At 41.7% G+C, this 18,674-nt stretch overlaps 1 protein-coding gene across 1 annotated transcript; it reads right to left on the bottom strand.

Annotated features, from left to right (window-relative positions):
• Positions 1-410: 410 nt before the first annotated feature.
• gna15.1 (guanine nucleotide binding protein (G protein), alpha 15 (Gq class), tandem duplicate 1) lies at positions 411-17,962 on the bottom strand (the record flags this gene model as incomplete). The annotated part of the gene is made up of 7 exons (XM_080721169.1): positions 411-616; positions 6,267-6,420; positions 7,891-8,020; positions 9,855-9,983; positions 12,380-12,534; positions 14,740-14,924; positions 17,812-17,962. The coding sequence occupies 7 exons, from the start codon at positions 17,960-17,962 to the stop codon at positions 411-413; spliced, it is 1,110 nt and encodes a 369-aa protein (XP_080577295.1).
• Positions 17,963-18,674: the final 712 nt, after the last annotated feature.

The following is an 18,674-nucleotide window of genomic DNA, read 5'->3' as shown; positions in this document are numbered from 1 at the left end:
CATGTGTTACTTCATATCTAGTGTTATAGAATAATAATAAAATACAACAAGCCACTGCCTCCATTTGCTTCAACGTGACCTCATGAGGGCTTCTTCAGGCGGACTGTCCAGAACAGGCGTAACCAAACCTTTCCATGACAAGGACTTGCAAACGGCCATAGCCTCTGGCTGTGGCCCTCCCTATTGTGTAATGGCGTTCAAAAATAAAACAAACATAGTGGAAATAAAAGCCAATCTAATTTTTTGTGGGGTTGGTTTTTCTTCTTTACATTTTCCTCTCCTTGCCGATCGGCACCACCGGTCGGCCCCCACAGAAAACCACAGGTCCAGAAAGACAAAGGTTGTGGTTCTACCTTCCATCGCTACACCTTCAATCCCTCCATCCTCCAACGATGAGACGCAGGTCGAGTTCAGATGACCCCGTACTCCTTAAGAGACGTGAACAAAACGGTGTCCTTGACGTCGCTGAAGACCTTGCGGATGTTGTTGGTGTCTGTGGCACAGGTGAAGTGTGGGTATAAGGTCTTTTTTTTATCCCTCTTGTCGCGGTTGTAGGCCTGCTGCTCATACATCTTGAGGATGTAGTCCTTGGCGTCCTCTGCGTCTCGTTTCTTGCCTGAAAAAAATTAGATGGAGCAGGGGTGCACAATTACCAAAATGTAAGTTGAATTTATCAGGCAAGAATGTGTGACAGGGTCAGAAAGAATATTTGAAACATTTCTGGTAATAGCAAATAGGGCTGCTCAATATCAGGGAACGTGATACATGAGATAACATTGTTGAAATAATGTTAGTGTATACAGTCTTTCTGCCTTAGGTTTGCTGCCAACATACAACACAGACAATGAATAGCTTCCTGTATGCACACACTGGGGGAATAATAATAATAATAATAATAATGTATATAAATATTCCATTCTAACACCAGGGTTGAGGGTTCCCACACATTTTTACCAATGAATTTCCAAAACCTTTCCAGAATATTTAATCCAATTTCCAGGACTATATGACAATAATTCAGTGCATTAACGAGTTGCTTAAATGACCAAAGACCGGCAGTGTAGCAAAAATAAAGTGTGCACGCTGCAAATGGACCGTGGAGCGCATGCGGATCGTGCATGATGGACACGCATGTGCCCACGTCAAATACTAAATGTATAGGCCTACTAGTCCAGTAGACATGATGGAGAACATATGCTGTGTTTTTAAAGAGGGAGAGTGGTTAGTCCTCCTCATCCCTTAGATTTTTTTTTAAATAGTATGTAAGAAAGCTAAGAGGGAAGGCGTAGATGGAGCAATTTATAACCCATTTTCAAAAATTGCTTTCCATGGCCATCTCAGAACCTTTGTCTACTTTCTTACCTTCTTCACTTTCTACTTTTTCCTAAGTGATGGCTTTGAACTTTTCAAAGCACTAAAGACAATTAGAGAAGAATTGAAATGGCGTTTCTGGGTGTACTGTCTGGCACCAGTGGCTAGTGGTTCTCAAAGTCAAGGGGTCCTTGAGCGGGTATTAAGAGGATATTAAGCAAAATTGCTTAATATCATAAAAACCTGTTTAACAACGTTAAACCCATACATCAGCATACAACAATAGACCGCAGGCATTTAGATGAGAGTGACTATTGTGAATATGAACAGTGTGGAATCTGTGGATAATAATGAGGTAAGAAAATTGTGTCAGGGAACCCTCAAAGTCGATTTATGGAGTCAAAAACAATGCATGCTGTAGCAATTCTTTTCAGGACCTTCCAGGACCCTTGATCAATTCCAAAACTTTTCCAGTACTGGAAACACGTAACAACACGGTTTGACAGTGAACATGTACACATACCACCAACTTAGCAAAACAGTTTCTCACGGCTCCCCATTTTCTTCAGGTTTCATACACATTTTCTTCTAATCTATACCTGGATTGTTGAAATGAATAAATAAAAGTTCTATAATTAGTGGATTGGCTAAATGTATTGATATGCACACTGTAAATACAAGGCATTTCAAACAATCTTTTGCGACATGTATATTGTACATGTTGATATTGTACAGTCCTAGCAACTTTATCATCTAACTTTATGGAGCAGTGATCTACGTCATTGCTGTTAGAAATATACCCTTTATTCATTCAGAACACACTCACATTTACAGCAAGGAGGTGGTTACACATATTCACACAGGAAAATAGCATTTTCCCTCATTGACAACATTAGCTATTGCAGCTTCTGGGTACAGAAAGTTCATATTTCTCATTAAGTTAAATGGTCAGTAAGGAGCTATGCCATATGACTCATTATTTCACATGGGTTATGGTGAAGCACAAGAGCACTCTAGCTACCTTTTCCCCCACTGCAAACACACACATACACACACACACGTTCTCACTCACACGCATGCATGCACACACACACACATACACACTCGCATATAATTGCATGTGTTATTTCACACTCTTACTCTCTCGCTCTGTCACATACTGTATACACACGCGCGCACCTGCGCAGATGGTATTTACGGTTGCTATGGGTAACAGAGGGATATGGGGCTTCAACCACTCTACTGCCTTCCTCCTTTCACACCAAGCCAAGCTCCTAATGACCAGTGCTGGAGAGTTAGTAACTCATTACATTTACTAGCGTACCGTTTCTTAAAGGGATAGTTCACCACAAAAAAATAACAGTTTTTCTATCGATTATTCAGCCAAAGTTGAATTCATGGATACTTTTTAGTTTTTGTTTCATTCCTTAAGCTTCATACACACTGGCGAATTAGCGAAGTGTCGCGAATAAGCGAACCAAAAAGGCAAAGTATTCGCCTTTTTCCATACACACCAAAAAGCGAAGCGAACATGCGTCTAATGTTCGCTTAATTCGTCTAAAAACGAGGGGGTGATATCTGCCTGTAGCCACAGGAGAAAGGAGAAGAAAGGAGAGAGAGGAGAACGGAGAACGGAGACAGGGAAACAAATAAAACAATGGAAACTACATCCTCAAGTGATGATGACCTGGCCGTGGTTGTTAGCCTATTAAATAAGAAAAAGAAAAAACAAAGAATGGAAGTGTATAGGTCTTCTCCGGCACACACAACTCATCACATCACAGCAGAGCGTTCACCGTTCCCCCTCCGCCCGTTCCCTTGCATACAGGCAGCTCGCAGCAGCAGCAGTGGTGGAAAGTAACTAAAAGTACATTTACTTGAGTAGCCTGTACTTGTAGGTATTTGTACTTGAGTCTAATTTCCAGTACTTTCCTTCTACTCCACTACATTTCAGATTATTAATACCCAGCGATTTATTTTAAAACATTAGTCTTTTTACATATATAAATTAGCCTACAATAAAACATAGATAAAACATGCTTTTAACAGTAAGACATTCGAGTACTTTTTCCAAGCAGCCACACAGACGAGAGACAGAAAAAGGAGAAAGAAACACCGTTCCCCTCGGCCTCAATGCAAAGGGAAGGTCCCTCGACCATGCTCTCTCTCTCTCTCTCTCTCTCTCTCTCTCTCTCTCTCTTTAAGTAGGATAGAGTGAGCTTGCATTGATACAGAGAGAGAGAGGAGTTCACCAGCGAATGTTCGCTAAATTTGACACAAGGGCGAATAAAAAGCCTTTTCGTTTTTTTTTTTTATTCGCGTTTGGTGTGGACGCTTCCATTGACTTTATAAGGCTAATTCGCTATTCGCTAATTCGCCCCTGGTGTGTACGGACCTTAAAGCCAATAATTTGATGACCAGCAGTGCTTCCCTATGGAGACACAAATAGCCTGCTTTGTTCCCTATGGAGACACAAAGAGTCTCCTCAAATTATTGGCTTAGGAATGCGACAAAACAAAACAAATATATACATGAATTCGAGTCTCCATGGGGTGAGTAATCGATCAAACAAACGGGAGAGGGCGCACACCAGTATTGGTGAGGTGCTGCTGACCTTGGTAAGTAAGTATAAAGGTAAAGAAAAAGTCTGCACACTCGTAGCCACAAAGCAGGATTGCAGGATTTATTTAAATAGAAACCAACGTTCTGACCTGGCAAGGTCTTCTTCAGGGAATAATGAGTATAGGCTGCTGTTAAGAGCTCCGAGAAGCTCCAGTGCGAGCCAGATGTTTGTCAGTGTCGGGGTTCCCACCTGCTCTTCTGTACTATGCAACCTTATGTACAGGTTTATGTGTAGGGCATCTGAGTCAGTTAATGACATCATTGCTGTTATAACGGACCCTACACGCAGTTCTGTCAGGTTCTCATCTAGTCTGTGGAATCATTGGCGCACATGTCTGTATGTCAGAAACTGAATATTTGGGCTGAAATAAAGATTGAAAAAATCAATAGAAAAAAAGAAAAAAAGTCATTTTGGCGTTTAACTATCCCTTTGAACTATGAAACTATCCCTTTGAGTAACTTTTCTTTGAGTATCTGTACTTTACTTTGTATTTTTTTGGATAGACTACTTGTGACTTTCACTCCACTAGATTTTAATGACAAATATTGTACAGGAGCGAGGAATAATTATGTCTAAAAGGCATAAAGAATCCAGGTCCAGTTAGGCACTCAGGGTAGATTTATTTTTAAGTTAATTGCCTTTATTACAGGGAGGGAAAAAGTGCAAACCATTTAAGACCTACCGGTATTTCAAATAGGTTAGTGAAAATATCCGATCTACATCTACATACAGTACATGTTGTGATGTGACTCGTTGTGACAATGCATTGATATTAAAAAGAAAATGTAATTTGTACTTTTGAATACTGTTTTCAAAAGCAAGTCTGTTTTTAACACCCAAGTGGCCAAACTCGTTCAGTAACGAGATAAGGCCACTAGGGGTCACTCTGCCAAAAGGAGTTATCTCGTTCCTCAACGAGACAACAAAGGGTTAACTGTACAGCTCTGCGCGCATGCTGTGTGCCCTGTGAATGACCCCAGTCCATACGTTACACCGTGGCTCACAGAGAGAGAGAAAATGGCGCGACTAGGCTGCATTGATTTCCATTCTAGGCTGAAACATAAAAAGGGCTTTATCTATGAATGAGGTGCAAAGAACGCCAGGGAAGCAGAGATCTGATTGTTTTCACGGCGACACTTTACCGCGATGGTCGGCCCCGGTTTGGATTTTAGTTTCACGAGTGTTTGTATACAAATGGATTATCTTCCTCAATCGTCAGTGGACACTCACGTGCACACGCACGAAGCTTCCGAGGCTCTTCAAAATAAAGCGTGAGTGAACGGCGGCAGCAGCAACAGCTAGAAATGTTAGAAACCTTGGCTTCCCATGTGTTAAAAGCAAGTAAATTGGACTGAGCAACTTTCACATGTAGTTGAGTAATATTTGACCAGGAGTATCTATAATTTCACTCAAATGGCCAAAATGGCCACACCCACCTTAGCAAACTCTGCATGTTTATCCTCTCATTTTAGTGCTAAAGTATGACATGTACCTGGAAGTGGATCACCCTGATTTAGGCCTTGTTGTAGTGCGACGTGTCTCGTGAGAAACTTTGTCGCCAAGGCATGTCTCATTGTAGACAGAAACAAAGTGAAATACAGAAAAGGGGTGCTGTGGCAAGTACAAACAAACATAATGTTCACAGGCACTGCAGAAGCCAAGGCACAGTGACGTAAGGGAGGATGCTCACTGTGGCAGCTTATTGATAGACAGAGCCAGGGAAAGCACAGGGACCGAAATGACTTTGCAAATGACTTTGTAGCATTGCCAGTGTGTTATTTCCAGAGGTGCCATAGGGCGGTGCAGAGAGCTGCTTCTCCAGACATAATAACCCAATACGAAATAATAACAACAACCCACATGTGAATGCTTGTAAACAAACACACGCACACATAAACGCACACATGTGAATGTTTTTCAAAATAGTAAAAAAAGGCCAAGAAGTTTTGGGATAAGGGGTAAAGCATGGACAAAAATAGGGCCCTTTGACTCATATACCCCTATATAGTAGACTGAGCGAGCAAACGGTAGAACCGGCAGCCTTCTGATTCCCAGCCATCCCAAAAAAAACTTCGTTACCAGGAGTGGGGTTCGAACCCACGTGGACATGTGTCCATTGGATCTTAAGTCCAACGCCTTAACCACTCGGCCATCCTGGTATATTTCCAGAGTGGCAGACACAGACACACACAAAGACACACACAGACAAAGACACACACGCGCGCACACACACACACACACACACACACACACACACACACACACACACACACACACACACACACACACACACACACACACACACACACACACACACAGACACACAGCCTACCTGTGAAGCTGGGGAAGTGCCTCTGCAGGTCCGACGTCTGGATCTTGTCAGCCAGGATGTCAGTCTTGTTGAGGAAGAGGATGATGGACGTGTTGATGAACCAGGGAGAGTGTATGGTGGTATAGAACAGAGCCAGGCTCTCATCCATACGGTTCTGGAGACACGGGAGGGGGGGGGAAGCAATTGTGAGGCAGGTTGCAACGCAAGATGGTGCAGCTAAAAGATGTCAGAGGTGAGCAGGGAAACATTTTTCATTTGAGCGAGTCAGAGAGATAAAGTAGTTGCTGGCCATTTAGATCATTGGTTCTCAGAGTGGGGTCTGGGGACCCCCCGGGGTCCTTGAGGGAGTTCCAGGCTAAAGGATAGTTAGGAACCAAATTGACCCTTATGGGTATGATTTTACAATCAAAATTGTTGTCCATAGAAATGCCATTAAATGGGGGTCCGTAGCCTAATGCGTGTAAAAACTGGGGGTCCTTGAAATTTGAATGGTTGAGTATCACTGCTAGAGCCGTAAAAATCTTCTCTTATCCATATCTTTTCAAATGGGGGTCCGCAGGCTAATAAGTGTCAATTTCAGCGTCCTTGAGTTGAAAAAGATTGAGAACCACTGATTTACGTAGACTACACAGGCGAGCAGCAGTTTCTTCCCTTGCAGGGAGGGGAGGCAGGTATTTGGACCAGGAAGGATTTCAGGTTTCCATGAAAGAGGAGGATGGCTATCAGGCGTGGGGGGGTGGGGGTCTCATGGGGTCCGGAAGCACAGAGGAGGACACAGTGGAGGTTAATGAATGTGCAGGCAGTCTACAAAGTGGCTGTGAGAGATAAACAGCTTATGTGTTGTGGTGGGGGGGCTGGCTAGAGGAGGGAATCAGGGACAGACTGAGATAGAGAGAGACAGACAGAGAGAGAGAGAGAGAGAGAGACAGACATGTTTTCTTACTCAACAGTGAGACCTGTTGGCGGAGGAATGAAGTGCCTCTGGGGAACATGAGGCTGGGAGAGCTCTGGCACATAGGGTTCACAACTTGGGTTCAGAGAATCCCGGACTGACAGGGAGCGAAAGCCTCAGGGGATTTATGAATCAACCCAGAGACAGGTGGACACACTGAGAGATAAACGGTCAAAAGGAAACAAAAGGGCCTCGCTGACTGATAGAGACGCCATCAGGCAGACAGACTGAGAGACAGGCAGGTAGGTTTGTGAATAGAATGATTCAGAAGGACAGAGAGGACAGTGCATATCGTCGTTGTCGGGTGAAGACCTTGTATGTCCAAAACCGTTCGTTTTGCATTTATCATTTATAAATGATTCAAACCAGTGAAAACAGCCGATCTACAAGAACACAACGCCTCGCACCGCGAGGCGTTGTGTGCTTGTAGATCTGCTGTTTTCACTACTTTTGTGCGACGGCCTTGTATGATGAAGCAGGGCTTTACTTTGCGAAAGAACGTACACATTTGAAACTTGGAGATACGAGGTTTCCACCCGACAACAACGATATTAGACATGTGTACACGAACGCACACACGCACACACGCACGCACGCACACGCGCACACACACACGCACACACACACACACACACACACACACACACACACACAGCCCACAGAGGCTCTTACGTCTGTCTCTCTCTCCTCAAGGACCTGGTCATACTCGCTCAGGGAGGCCAGGAATATGAGTGACGTGACGTTTTCAAAGCAATGAATCCACTTCCGGCGCTCTGACTTCTGTCCGCCTACATCTACAATCCTGGCAGGGGGGGAAACAGAGGAGAGGGAGGAGGTAGGGAATGAATCAGGTGCAGAGTAAAAAATAAATAAAGCCTCGGGTAGAAGAGATGACATTTTGAACCTTTTGGTCGTCCAGGGAAACATTTGGAGCACTTGTTCCCAAATCTTTCAGGTCAATACCCAAAAGAGAGATTAGACGTCCCAAAACACCACATCTACAAGTTCACAACACGGCGTGAAGGTTGTAGATAGGCTATTTTCACTACTACTTAAACTTTGTTTTCTAACTTATAGAATTTCTTAGATTTTTCTTCATGAAATTACTGGAAACAGTAAAGAAAGGGACCCATAGAAATGTTTGGGAACCAGTGGTTTAGATACATTGTCAGTATTGCAGTGCTGCAGCCCCCTCTTGTGGAGGGATGTTGTAAAAACAACCCCTACTGACACTCCCTTGACTGCTTTCTCTTTCACGTTATCGTCCCCAAAAAGATTTATTTTAGTGGAAAACCCCAAATGAGCAATCAGTGTAAAGCTCTGCTTCCCAAACACTGGTTCGGGAACCAATTGTGGGTCGCGGAACAATTTGTATAGGTCCCTGAATTTTTTGTTTCCTATATTTTGTTTTTAATTATTGTTACCTTACTAAACATTTTCAAAAAACATTAAGACAAAAAGCAAACATTTTCATGAATTAAAAATAATAATTTGTGGTCACAGGCTAAAAGGTCTGGAAGGGTTTTGGTGTAAAGCATGTGTCCCTTTGAGGCCATAACAGAAGCCTGTCATGGAATGTAGTTTTACATTCTTATGACAAAAGAGGCTATAATGATACCACTTCTGTCTACCTATCACAAAAAAACTAAATCGAAATCGTCAGCTTTTGTATGTTGTGCTCAGGTGCTCAGGTTGGGGAGTGGGGTTGGAGTCATTTGGCATCAAGCAGTAAACATAATGAATAACTCAGGGTTCCCACACATATTTAACAATTACTTTCCAAAACTTTTCCAACCCAATTTCCAGGACTATATAACAATAATTCAGCTCAAAAGACAAAGACAGGTAGTGTATGCCAGTGGTTCTCAACCTTTTTAGGCCGTGACCCCCGAAATAATCATGTTTTAACTGGGGACCCGGCACCCTGACGAGCACTAAGAGTTGAGGAATTTTGTATAACACGGTTCTATTGTGAAAATAGCAGATCTATATAATCACGGCCTCGGCGTTGTGAGCATGTAGATCGTCTATTTTCACAATTTCTGCCTCTAATATTTAATATTTGGCCCATGTTTAATTTTTCATTTCAGAGGTATTAACAAAATCAATAACCAAAGACAATGCATAGCTATTTTTCCAGGACCTTCCAGGACCCTTGATAAATTCCAACACTTTTCCAGTACTGGAAAAATATTTTTCTAATTTCAAAATATTTCCAGGAATTTCATGACCGTGGGAACCCTGATAACTTTATCGTTTTGCCTCTCTGCCAACACGTTTGTGGGTCCTGTAAACAGACATGGTAACGACTCTCCAAGAATTCTAGCTGTGACTGTGCCATTATTCACAGTATCTCCACCCTCCTATTTGCAGTAACTGATTGCGCTTTCACATATAAAAGACACCTCAGGACCTGCAAGGGAACAATATGCTTAGCGTGCATACAAAGAAAGTCTGCACAGGCAATCACACATTTCCCAGCAAGGGCTTTGTGTGGCTCCAAGTGAAAATACGATCCCACCGCGTAGGAATCAGACAGACAATGCCCCCCACTGGCCCACAAGAGCCTATATCACGTTTTCACAACGTGGTGAATGGTGTTACATTTGGTCCCATGACAGCTTGGTAATGGATACCTGAGTGTAATGGTCTTGACGTTAAAGGCGTAGTCGTGGATTCCTGTGGTGGGGAAGCGAACTCTCAGCACATCCTGGGCAGTGGGGATGTAATCTGGAGCAGCTATGCGGTCCAGATTCGTCATGTAACTGAGAGAGAGAGAGAGAGAGAGAGAGAGAGAGAGAGAGAGAGAGAGAGAGAGAGAGAGAGAGAGAGAGAGAGGGAGAGAGAAAAAAGGGGATTATTTTTTGATAATTTTTTTCATTTATTTTTAATAATTCTTTGGGAAAATGGAAAAGGAAAGACAATAAAGAATTATTAAAAATAATTGAAAAAAGTTATATAAAAAAACACGGCCTGCTCACGTATTAGGAGGGTAGTATGAGTCACCAGAAAATATAATGGGTGTTTTTAATGAATCTATCATGGTTAAAATGGAGTTTGAAGTTACAATGGGTGTGTATGGGGAGAGGCCCTGGGCCTGGCAACATTTACATCAAATATCTAAATATTGAATCAAGCAAATTAAAAACAGTTCAGGGTGTTCATAAAAGCCTGATTAGATGATAAAATGACCAAAGGTTTTTTTGAAAGTGGAATATCCCTCTAAGAGAAAGACAGACAGTGAGACAGAGAGACAGCATGCTGTATTGGCCATAAAATGTCTATTCTTGAAGGCGTTGATCTCCATCTGTCTTGAACTTGGCAAAACATCAAAGTGTGTATGGACAAACGTTTATGTTGCTTAGATCATATATCATTTAGTATTTAGTTCAGCCTTGACTGTGTAAAATGAACTAAACTGGAAATGACTTGAAAGGATTTAGAATGGCAAATGATATTTGAAGTGAGAGAGAGAGAGAGAGAGAGAGAGAGAGAGAGAGAGAGAGAGAGAGAGAGATTGAATGAGTCACTTTCACTGTGTGTTCAGTTGATTGTTTTATGGCTTATGTTGAATCAACTTGTCGTTATCTGAATGTTGACAGACTGTCTTATCATGCTCAGCTTGATGACTGGCTGACTGCATACGGTAAGAGTTGTTGTCTTGTTATTGCTCAATAAGTCTGTGTTGCACTAAGACCTAATCATTTTGAATAGATTAATGTTAGTAACATAACAAGGTGGCTCTATCAACTGGTGGTTAACCTTCGATAGGGCAGAGAAAAGGCTGAGTTTTCAAAAGACTAGCCCCCTCCAGTGGACACAGGAGGAAATGCTCAGTGCTTGACAAGGACAGTGTTTGTAATATCCCAGCAAGCACGTTAGGACCTGGATCAATCAGTGACGTCTCGATTGGGGCCAGATCACAGCCCATATGGGGATGATCTTGACGTCATTACCAGGACGTGATATGGACTTTTTTGTTTGACAGGATTTATGTTGGTTGAAATCAGGTGATATTCTAGGCCAGATAAATATCATAACTAGTTAAAGATGTCCCAGAATATAACCTTATTATGCTGCATATTTCAACTAACATTACAAACAATAACAATAATCCTGTCAAACTAAAAAGTCCTTTTGACGTCCTGGTAATGACGTCAAAAGGACCCCCATATGGGCTGTGATCTGGCCCCAATCGAGACATCACTGATTGGTCCAGGTCCTGACATGCTTGCTGGGATAGAGGTTATGCCATATCAGAATATTGCCATTATAATGAATTAAAGGTTGAATATAAAATTAACCGCAACCCTAAATTACAACTCGACCCACATACATACAGTTTTTCTTTCTTTTTGAATATCTTTTTGGCATGTGTGCTTTCAAGAGAGAGAAAGCCGATACGACATGCAGTAAAGTTGGGTCGGATTCAAACAGGGGTATGCTGTTGAAACACTGGGGCTACCGGTATATGTTTTAGTAATAGACACACATATAACGACCATGATGTCCAAAACTTTCACTATTCAGTTGAAGACTGATCATTTTGCTTGCTTTGGCATTATATAAATATCTATTACATAAGTTACATTGAACACATTTTTTTGATATTGTCACAAAGCTTACAGGTTACACAGGGGTTGACGCTAAGGTCTCAGAGGCACTTGCCCGTTGGGCAATACAGGTCATGTTCTACTTGCCCAAAGCCAAGGTCATGCCCACTTGCCCGAAAGGTAAATTGTCCATTATAAAATGATAGGTAAAATTTGAATTACCATTCAATTTAACGCTTATTATTTTTACTTTCTGGGGCTGTGTGAATAAAAACAACAAAGCAACAGTGAAAACAGTGTTCTTCTTTTACATTCCACAGACCAGAAGACAGAGCGCTCTGGCCACATTCAGGTGTTTAGAGTGTTGTGTTTATAGACAGTTGCGTCCCCTCTCAAACTAGCACTCGCCCAGTCGGGAAAACTGAGAGCAAACTCCACTTGCCCAAAGGTTTTATTTACCTGCCATGGGAAGGTGGGCAACTTGTTGATCAATAAAAAGAAAACCATTATGCACTTGATGTAAGACATGCTAGGATGTAATAATTTTTTAGATGTATTTTCGTGATGCATACAGACATACTCCCCAGCTATACCACACAGCTACTCACTATTCTGTGGAATCCAGAAGTTGGTATTCACTGCGACGGCCGTAGCACGCCCTGATGCCAGAGTCTGCCCAGAGGCGTCGGATAGAATCCACATATCCCCGGTCCAACTGGGTCACATGCACATTGTCCACATCCCGGACCCATTTGGCATGCATCTAAGCATAGAGGCATACAGTATACCATATATCAGATGTTATACTCTGCAGAATGATCTCTGGTGCTAATAAACCTCTATGTATGTGGTCACTTATTCTGGATGTTCAAGAAAATGGGTGTGCGCTGTGTAGGTGTTTGTGTATGTACAGGCAGACAGTGGCGGAAAAAGTACCCACAGGATTTACTTAAGTAAAAGTATCAATACCGCAATGTAGATATACTCTGTTACAAGAATAAGTCCCAAATTCAAAAAGTAATTGAGTAAAAGCATCAAAGTATACTTAACCCATTTAGAACGGGTACACATTTTGTGTTTCATTATTTTATGCTTTAACTATTGAAAAATAGCAGATATACAAGCTCACAGCGCGGCACCGCGCTGCGAGCTTGTAGATCTGCTATTTTTGAAAAATCGTGAAAATTAGAATTTTGACCCGATTCTATAAGTGTCTTTTGAATCCTTCAAAGGTTTTTTTTGTAAAACCTAAGTTTCTATGTCAGCAATCTGGCCAGCCATCGTCAAAGAAAAGGTCCTTTTCACTTAACTGGAGCTCAGTTAACCTGTTCTTGAGAGACTACTAAGTCAGTGGTTCTCAAACCTTTTCATGTGAAGGACCCCCAAAATGATATTTTTTTGGGCACGGACCACCATCTCAAAATATTTACTTCCAGGGACCACCCAGAAGCAAAATTTGAGTTACAAACGTTTGCTTAGTCAATAATTCTAGGCCTAAATGGGTTAAAGTACCAAAAGTAAAGTGCTCAATATGCAAAATGTCCCATTTCACGTTTCGTCTAAAATGTATAAAAAAGATTTTTAAAGCAGTTGCGATGCATTGTGAGCTTGTAGATCGATGCATTGTGAGCTTGTAGATCGGGCTGAAGTGGTTAATGTATGTTTTGTCATAATAATCAAAAGGTAACTAATAACTAAAGGTTTCAAATAATTGTAGTGGAGTAAAAGTACAATATTTGCCTCTTAAATGTAGTAAAGTAGAAAAAAGTATTTACATTTTTAAGCAAAGTAAAAATACCTAAAATATGTGCAGTACTTGAATAAATGTACTTCCAACATTGTGTACAGGTGACGTGAGGATGGTGGTAATGAGGGTTGCTATTTATACTGTTGGCCGCAAGATCTATTGAGGTAAATGCTAGTACGTGTGTGTGTGACGTGTGTGTGTGAGAGAGAGAGAGAGAGAGAATTTCTACTGTTCGTAGATATGAAAAAATCACCAACATGGACAGCCATAGTTATGAAAAGTGCCTGGCCACCACTGCAGAAATTGTGCGTTTGAACCACCGTGGTTCATCCGGCTTTCTATATGAACCCAATTGGCAAATGTTCAGGGGAGGAAGCCGAGCGGAGAGGATGATATCACTGTGTGTATTCCTACGGGCTGGGGTGGCACCCAGGGGTGTCGCACCAAATTCTGGGCCCTGGGTACTTTAACTATTGAATAATAGCAGATATACAAGCTTGGTGCCGCGCTGCGAGCTTGTAGATCTGCTATTTTTGAAAAATTGTGACATTTGTGCAAGTCGTTCAATATTTCAAATCCTTCTAAGGTTTTTTGAAAAACCTATGTTTCTATGTCAGTAGTCATCAAACTTTTTCATGTGAAGGACCCCAAAATGATATGTATTTGGCCACGGACCCCCATCTCAAAATATTTAGTTCCAGGGACCCCCCAGAAGAAGGATTTGAGTTACAAATGCTCGCTTAAAAAATACATACATTAAAAGATTTGCACACATTCTCACAACTTTTAAAAAATAGCAGATCTAACGAGCTTGCAGCACGGCACACAGTGCCGCGCTGTGAGCTTGTATATCTGCTATAGCTTAAGTGTAAAATAATTCCAGGCCCCTCCACCTTGGGTCCTCGTAACTCAGTCCCACTGTGTGTGGGGAGGAATTCAATGGCATAACAAAAAGGGGGTAAAAAAAAGAACTGTAGCTTGTGCTACAGGTCTATCGAAGCCAAGTAGTAAGCCACTAAGGGAACTAACAGGAGACAAGGAACATGAATGGAAATGTAAACTGTTTTCAGACGTTGATGGAAGCAGGGAGAGAAGACGAAAACCAGGTTGGTGTGTGTGTGTGCGTGTGTGTGTGTGTGTGTGTGTGTGTGTGCGTGCGTGCGTGCGTGCGTGCGTGCGTGCGTGCGTGCGTGCGTGCGTGTGTGTGTGAGAGAGGTGAACCTCGTTCTCTGGGTTGGCGTAGGGGATTTTGAGGGATGTCATGGCTCCTGTCAAAGCCTTGACGGCAGTAAAAATATTCTGGAAGATACATTTGGAGAAGGCCTTCCTCTCCTCCTCTGAGAAGCCTCTCCCGTGGATGATTCTCATCTGTCGGATGAAGGTGGTTTTACCACTCTCCCCGGTGCCTGGAGGAACAAACAGGAAGGTTGGGATTTGTTTTTGTCAGGTCTTGTCTAGGGATGGGACGATAAGCGATATTGTCGTTTATCGTGATAAAAAACATCATATCTCAGCTGCATATCCGATACCACTTAAACCCTCTATAATTGGTAAAAGGTACTTATAATGTACGTACTTGATACAGTCTTTTTTTGGCAATGTCTTTGCCAAAAGATTGCCTATCTAAAAGCTCACAACGTGTTGCGTAGTGAGCTTGTAGATCTGCTATTTTTTGGCAAATGTTCCACCCCAGGATAATGGATGTTGGGGATATTTTGATTATCGCAATAATATCGGAAATCGCAATTTCTTCACAATAATCGTGATATGAAATTATTTTCATATCGTCCCATCTCTACTCTTGTCTCATTCCTAATTAGTATATTAGTATTCATTTTAATTGCATTATATTATGTTTTTCTTTTCATTTAATATCATCATATCATATCCAGTATTATTGTTCTTGTTGTGTTGTAGTGACAAACACTCTTGATTGTTGATGGATTCTCTTATAAATTTGCCTACTCGTGATAAATTACACCTGAAGGTCTGCAACCTCATGGTGCTGTTCAGTGAGTACCCCAGTGTTCAATTATCTCTTGAGTCTGGAGTCTGGACTCATCCACAAAGACAAGATGGGGTCTTATAACAACAAAACTTTCCTGTGCAATCTGTAGCTATGGATAGGAAGTTACAAGAGTTTTATGACATCATCAATATGACTTTTATAAGGCCCTTTTTACACAAGGACAATTGGAAACGATTGGATCTGTTACCAAAAACGCGTCGCGTTTACACCTCGTGTTGGCTTGTTTTGTCTGTGTTTACATGACAATGACAATGCATGAATTCACGCTAAATGCTATAGTGTCATGTGCCACTGTGTAGGCCTACCGGTATATGCCCTTCAACTATAACATATTATATTGTTTTTAATGAGACATATTATTGGCTGTTTTCGCATATTGAATGAGTCCCGTAGTGCAGCCAGAGCCTGACTGCAGAGGTGTCAGTGGCAAGGTATGGCAGCATTGGCAGCTACAATACTTTGGCTACAGGGGAAAATAATAAAATGTCCTTCATAAAATAAATTCATCATGCCTGTTGCTAAGGATTGACAACATGACTGGTGTCTTGCATGCGTGCCTTTGCACGTGCAAGACACCAGTCATGTTGCCATACCTTAGCTTTTGCTGAACTGCATGACGCCACCATGGCTGGTGAGTCAGTCAGTGATTTCTCTGGAGGAGACTGTCAGAGGAGCGAGCAAGAGGAGGAAATGACTTACCTCTGGACTTATAGCCTAGCCTTATAGCCTAGCCCTAAAAGATATTATAGAATCCTTGGCAGCCAGCAGCATTGGACTATATATTACACGATAAAGTTTACCGTTTACACCTCCTCGCCTGTCAATCAGTTAACAGCGCACGGCTGCAGTGGATGGATCGGCACATGAGAGGCACGCACAACTATGGGCTTTAATAATCATTAAATGCTCGGGTCTCGGAAATAAATGGATTTAATCATTAGTTGGCTGAGAATGGAATACCATAATGGTTAAAGTAACTTTGAGGAGAGGAGAGCTGTTGGTTATAGTAGGCTACTAGCGACTCCAGTCAGACCAGCTGTAGTAGCGACCAGCTGTGACCCATGCACTAAATTGATCGAACCTAATTTTGCGCTTTTGCTGGCAATTGTAATTGATTATTTTGGAGAAGGATTCCAATAGTATAAACATTTATAAAAGGCTTTCATATGCTCCTGATCTTTTTCAAATGAGGTTTGGGCTAATAGATCGCAATGTGTTCAGTTTTGGCTATTTTCTGGGTTTTAATTACAACTAAAAAATATTAATAATACGTTTTCTGTTAGTCTGACACTGACAGACAAACACACACCGTTCCTCTCCCGTGTGTTCGGGTGGAGGCGGGGGGAGGGAGAGGGGGTTCTATCATTGTATTCTCCCTGCTCTGTACTGTCCTTGGCCCCCTCATTTTCCCCTCTACACTAATCTCTTCACAGAAAATCTCAAAATGTGTCACATGGTGCTGTATTGGGATTGCCATTTTCTTCAGAATGTTCCCACTTATCCTACTTTTGCCAAATGTTCGCCTTTATGACATGCCCAGAAAAGGGATGCTAAGGTGTGTATGGTTAAAACCATTGCATTAAGTTGCTCAGTCTTTTTGGTTAATTTGAAGTAACATTCATGCCTTATTATTGATGAAGAAAGTTGTAAGACATATGTCAATTCATGGTTTACCACAAGACTTACTGTACTTCTGTGTTGTTGTGTGTTTACTGTGTTATTAAATATGTGTTTAAATGGGCTTATGCATTCATGAAATGTCTTGGTAATAGTGACTTGACTAGACACTGATGCTATATTCAAAAAATGGATCTCTGAAAGTGTAAAAAGCTGACCAGTAATGATTGCTGTTTAGGCCTACTAATAGTAATATTGACTGAATATGTATTTCTGTGAAACATTTTCTTTGATTGCTTTCTTTAGTCTGAGGTAAGCTATAATCAATCCAACGTGTTCATTATTCTAACATGTTCCACATAGTTTTCATTCTATAACTTGCTGGCTCGTGAGTAAATAAGTTCTTTAAATTTCATATCATGAGCCTCACCCTCTGTCAGGTGCCGCCACCCCACCCTTTCTGTTCACATACCTTACTAACAGATCAGTAAGTCAATATGAGCTAATGTTATTGTATTGTCTTCTAGCAGTCCTTTAATTAGGCTACACATAGGCTACGTCATTTTAACTGCTTCATTAATTTGCATTTAAACAGATCATTATAGCATTTCAAAATGCCTCAAAGCAGCCTGATAGAAATGACCAACCTAGGAGGAGAACTTTGATTTCTCTCCGTTCTCTCTTCTTCTGTTCTCGGAGAATTCTCTGGATCTCTTTGTCCACCGCTATGGTAAGCCTCTCCTCCTCGGTAAGGAAACAGGTGCAGGTGCGATGGCACCATCGCAGGCAGCCCTCCATGGCAAACTCCGCTGTTATGACCTGTAAAATATAAACACACACACACACACACACACACACACACACAACACACACACACACACACACACACACACACACACACACACACACACACACACACACACACACACACACACACACACACCACACCACACCACACCCCACACACACACACACACACACACACACACACACACACACACACACACCTTTTCCGATAAGGACGTTGTTTTGTCATCTCATCGGTCATCACTATCACCAGCCCATATTAGGCTATAATTTATTTGAACCACCCTCGGACCGGCACCCGCCTGCTGTCACCTGGAAATCCCCTAACTCTGGATATGGAAGACAAAACATGACCATTGAAAAGCTATAAGCAAGGATACAATTTAAAGTTCATTTTACTCAGCATTTCATAATACAAATAGTCCAATGTAGGCCTACGTACACAAGTTGACTTTAGATACAGTAGGTCTACATCTAATTTTTAAAGCTAAGCTATCATGTCACAAAAAGCATTTTGCAGCCCATGCTAGCCTACTGTAACAGTGTACACATTATTCCTCACAGGCAACTACAGAGAGCGAACTTTTCCCATTCAGTCTTTGATGTGGGAAAAGAAAACAATTCAAAAGATAGCGTGTAGGCTACACGTTCTAATATTAAACGTAGGCTATATAATAATTTGTTTCATTTGTTACCTTAAATC

The sequence above is a fragment of the Nannobrachium achirus genome (assembly GCF_963921795.1).
Source record: "Nannobrachium achirus genome assembly, chromosome: 1".
In the NCBI taxonomy this organism is placed as follows: Eukaryota; Metazoa; Chordata; class Actinopteri; order Myctophiformes; family Myctophidae; genus Nannobrachium; species Nannobrachium achirus.
Note: the sequence above shows the minus strand (reverse complement) of the source record. Positions and strands in the feature narration are given on the sequence as shown.